The sequence below is a fragment of the Penaeus chinensis genome, chromosome 4 (genome assembly GCF_019202785.1).
Source record: "Penaeus chinensis breed Huanghai No. 1 chromosome 4, ASM1920278v2, whole genome shotgun sequence".
NCBI lineage: Eukaryota > Metazoa > Arthropoda > Malacostraca > Decapoda > Penaeidae > Penaeus > Penaeus chinensis.
This window is the reverse complement of record NC_061822.1, coordinates 27,570,830-27,575,829: the sequence shown is the minus strand read 5'-3', so window position 1 is coordinate 27,575,829 and position 5,000 is coordinate 27,570,830. Positions and strand designations below refer to the sequence as shown.

Genomic DNA, 5,000 nt, shown 5'->3' with positions numbered 1-5,000 from the left:
TTCAAAGATTTACAGTAATTCTCAAATAATTTCAGTTTCTCACAACCACGTGATACAAGGTCAACTTTACCTGTAATGGAAAAATTAGACACTTTTTATCTGTGTCATTTCATTTGCAAGTTGATAATAAGAAAGCTGTAAAAAATGTAATGATACTGTCATAAAACAAGGGAAAAACTACTGCCAATTATATTTGAAAAAATCTGCTCAGGCAGAGAATAACGTCAAAAATTAAGAAAATGAGTCGCAGAGAGTAAGTTCATGGTGATTGGGTGAGAGTTCCGACCAGAGCCCCAATAGGGAAATACTGCAATCGTGTGAGAATCTAGGGTAAAGCCCCAGGTTAAGAATTACCAATACTTTCTTTTATATAATTTGCAATGGAAAATAACAAGAGATTCATACATATTTCAGTGTGAATATTTGAAACAAGGAATAATAATTGCAAAGTTGAATAACTGTGTGAAACATTTTTTATTTATGATGGATGTTTACTGATCTTTGCTGGAGAGCCAAAGGTGTGAAGGCTATGGCAATTGCTTGACACTGCCACTGTCATATAAGCTATTTATAGTATTTAGTATTGCTAACATGTGTAAAATGCAATGGGGAATAAGTAAAAATGACCTGTGTGTTAACACATTGAGTCCATATACTCTTAACTTGTACCATCAAAGAATCTTCTGAATTTTTTGTTTTTGTATAGAACTGTAATTACCCAAAAACTTTGAAGATTCTTCACCATATCTGAAATACAAAATGTAAACTTTCTTTTGCAAAATGAAAGTCTGTCTCAAGAAGAATTGGCACTTTCGGAATGTATAATGCAAATTTCATGCACACAACAACTTACCATTGCACACCTCCACTCATTTTATCTTAACAGCCATGCAAGATTTTACTGAGAAAGTTTCCTAAAAATCATATTGGCCAAAATTTTCATGAAACCTCACCAATCGTGCATTTTGGAAAAATGTAATTCTGTCATGACAAATAAGAAAGCTTTCCATTTGGTTTTCCTCAAAATTTAAAGTGCTTCTGATTCCTTGACTTTTATTACTCACAAACATTTGTGTAGTATGTTGCATGTTCAATTTAGTGAATGCAGCTCATTGAGTTTGGGAATGGTGCTAGTTATTTTCAATAATGGTGTGATGATTTCTTAAACTAGATGAAATTATTCCAAGGTTTCAACTGTAGGGGCCAGGAAGTCATTTTATGCAATGTAATATTTTCATATGTACTGATAGATCCTTGCTAATACACCTTTATGCTCCCTTTATAGAATTTCTCTGCTGTGCATGTGTTTATAGATGCACTCACTCATGAAATAAAGCTTGAACATTACCTAGCTTAAGATTCTCAAAGAACACTAACTTTTCCACTTTGTAAATCCTAAGTATTTCTCCCTGGTTTGCATATATAGTTTTACTGAAGCTCAGTGCTAAGTGATTTAAGAAACAACTTATTTTTTGGTTTTCCATGTTGTCGACTTTGGTAAACATTAACCCAGACAATTGTTTTTACAAGGTTTAAGTTGGTATTGCGTAGAGAACTTGTAAATCAATCAAATTACCTTGGTAGACATTTCACATATAACATTTTTTTTTTGACAGGCATTTAATTTTTGGTATTTGTTATTAATCTTGTAAGCTACTTACTTGCTATTTTCTTTATCCACCATCTCTTGACAGTTTGATATATGTAATAATAGGCAAAAAACAGTTGTCACTATCTAATTTGATGTTCTTATTTAACTGAAATTTCCTTCTATGTTAACATAGAGCTGATTTTGGCTGTTTCTTCTGCAGTTGTTGCTGTTATAAGAACTAAATTTCTTGTAAATGAAAATTGAAAGTAATGTTTTTAATTATTATTCAATGTTATTACATTATTTGTGTTCCGGATCCGGTACAGACATGGATTTATTTATTGTACTAATTTTACAAATGAAGATGATACACTATGAGATTTGAATATGATTATGCAAGTGTGCTCGTACTTTTTTGTTTTTTATTAGTATGATATTTATCTCTTAACTCATTGGTAACTGCACCGTCCACTATTCTTTTATTTTGTGAATTTTGTGTACATATAGATAGCTAGCTCCATAGACCCTTAGTCACCAAGGAGTCGTTAATTAGTCTTACCTGACCTTACCTTATATTCCCGTTCTTTTGAGAAACAATTTAAATTTTTTTCTGAAAAGGTATGAATGAAAATTAATAACTTTACAATACAAGAGATGTATTTGACTGGTTTCAATTATATCTTTGTCAGAAATATGTATTTCTTGATGAAGATGTAATTTAAATCGGTCAAATACATCTCTTGTTTTGTGAAGATTCATTCATTCATTCTCATTCATACCTTTTCTGCATTTGTCAACATGAATACAGTTCATTTATTTTTTCTGATGCTATTGATATAATTGATGTTGTTATTATTGTTATTGATATTGGGATAATTATAATGTGATTCTTAAGACTAATAGCAATGAAAAGTAAGAAATAAAAGTCTTTCAAAAAATTATAGAAAAGGGTAAACAGGTAGGCCTAGTAAGTGATCTTTTGGTGACCAAGCACTTGTAGAATTCCCTATGTATTAGCAAATCAATAAACTAAAATTATAGTGGACAAAACATATATGTACATGCCATCCTAGCATCAATGGGTTAATCACAACAACAATGTATATATATCTGCCAATCTGTAGTTAGTCTAATTATATGTATATATATATATATATATATATATATATATATATATATATATATATATATATATATATATATATATATATATATGTGTGTGTTTATTTTCAGCATTTGAATTTTTAACTGTCAGATTATCCACTCCTAGATTACTGTATATTTTCTCTCTTATCTATATAGGCTTGACAAAGGAACAAAAACATTATTATACTATAAGAACCTAAAATGTATTTTCTGTACATGTACTGTAACATAATTTTGAAATCCTTTGTATTTTACTTATAATAACTCCTTTTTAACCCTTTTCACTCAGAGACTTCTCCAGCTGAAGTTGTCTTTGTCACTGCGGCTCTCTCCTTTGCTGAATTGGATTTAGTACTTTCATTCCTACACTTGTAGCAGAGTGTAGTGTTTGATATAGAAAGCTTTCTTTCTTGTGTTCTTCCTTCTTGTTTTTCTTTCTTTGTGTCTTTCTTTCTTTCTTTCTTTTCTTCTTTCTTCTCTTTTTCTCTGCTCTGCTCTGCTCAGTTTGTTTGGATTTTAAACAATAAGTATAGCTAAAAACTATCTTTCCTTTCCAGCTGCAGTGTAGTCTGCTTCAAGAGCCATAAGGAGGGAAAGTGCGAACCAGCGCAGCCAGAGCCGACTGTGACCTTGGAGATCGACACTAAAGGAAACATATCATCACAAAATGTACTCTTCCCAACCGACGATACAGTTCTGCCTGAGACTTTAGAGAAGCTGAGTAAGTCCTTTGGGGAATGTGTTTAAAAAAAATTTGGTTCTGTTTGTTAGGTATTTTATTCATCATCTGCTTTTTGATATATTAACTCATTCTATATTTATTATCAATTTTATAATTTTTCCAAACCTGAAAAATTCGAAGTATTTTAGCCTCATATCACCTTTCTATTAAAGATAAAACACTTGATTTAATGAAATGATCGAAAAAAGTCTTATAAACTAAATAGATTTGATTATGAGACTTTCAGCTTTCAGATAATTTTTATACATAGTGGATATATCTATCATGATTTTTGCTTGGAAAAGAAAGTGATAGCTCTCCAAAGCTGGAATTGGTATTTTGGTGCCATGATACTGTGAATGAATTGGTTGACTCATATAAGTTGGGATGCAATGCATATAAGTAATTTTGATGTATTTTAATTATGTATATGTTTAGTTTTGCAAGAATGTTGCTGTGTCTTGTTTTAGTAATTGCAGTGCTAAAATGCTTGATGATTTTACAGAAATTTCAACCTGCATCATGCTTTACTGTATTTTTCTTTTTTCTTTGAACCACAAAAATATATTATAAATACTGATTATCATGATAAGGAAAAGAGTTACAATAAGAAATGAAAATAAGTTGCTGTTTGGATCTCATCAGAGAGTCAACTCATTGCATTTCAATTTCTTTTCTCATTCAAGCTGTTTTCCTGTCCATCTTTGTGGAAACGTTAATGTGTTTGTGTTCACTGATAATCATGTGCTTCCCTTAGGGTGCTCACGTAGACTACAAGCCGTGCTCCGCAACCCCCACTTAAGGGAGATTCTGAGAGAAGTGGATAGCGCGTCCAACACAGAGGTTCACATTGCCCGAGCCATGAGAGAACCAATCTTCACAGAGTTTGCGGATATCTGTCTGAGTATCGTGGAGCCCGGTGAAGATGGAGCCGTTGAGACGGATTCGGATGAAGATATTTGATAGGAATGGGGATAAACATTGTTTTGGAAATTTAGGAATGTGTGTAATGAGATGCAGATTTGTGGGTAATTCTTTTCATATGCAAATGTGATTTCTTTTTGGAAAGTGTGTGTGTGTGTGTGTGTGTGTGTGTGTGTGTGTGTGTGTGTGTGTGTGTGTGTGTGTGTGTGTGTGTGTGTGTGTGTGTGTGTGTGTGTGTGTGTGTGTGTGTAAAATTTTCAGATTTCATAACAAATTTGTGTGAATATCTAATATGTACATTGCTTGTAGATGATATTTGTACAGATCTTTGTATTTTTTATCTTATTTTGCTATTAAATGATTTGTCTTGAATATTGCTACAATTTGTAAATTTCTTTTTCTTTTAACCATAAAAGGAAATCACCTAAAGACACACATGTTAATCTTTACATCTACTAAAAGATTCAATGAGGAAAGATAAGCATTAGCATATTTATATTTATTAATGAATATTTTGGTAGTGAAGAAGTAGGTAACTTCATATTCATTTTTAGAGGATTTGAGATTCAAACCTCAACCCATATCGTCCTATTCACCAGGTCATGACTTTCTATTATG

At 31.8% G+C, this 5,000-nt stretch overlaps 1 protein-coding gene across 1 annotated transcript in view; it reads left to right on the top strand.

Annotated features, from left to right (window-relative positions):
- LOC125024946 (zinc finger HIT domain-containing protein 3-like) overlaps positions 1-5,000 on the top strand; it is a 7,006-nt gene that overhangs the window by 825 nt on the left and 1,181 nt on the right. The window contains exons 2-3 of the mRNA XM_047612743.1: positions 3,295-3,458; positions 4,216-5,000. The exon at positions 4,216-5,000 is cut by the window's right edge and continues 1,181 nt beyond it. Coding sequence (XP_047468699.1) covers positions 3,295-3,458; positions 4,216-4,421 — 370 coding nt within the window. The 3' untranslated portion in view covers positions 4,422-5,000. The remainder of the gene's footprint in view (positions 1-3,294; positions 3,459-4,215) is intronic.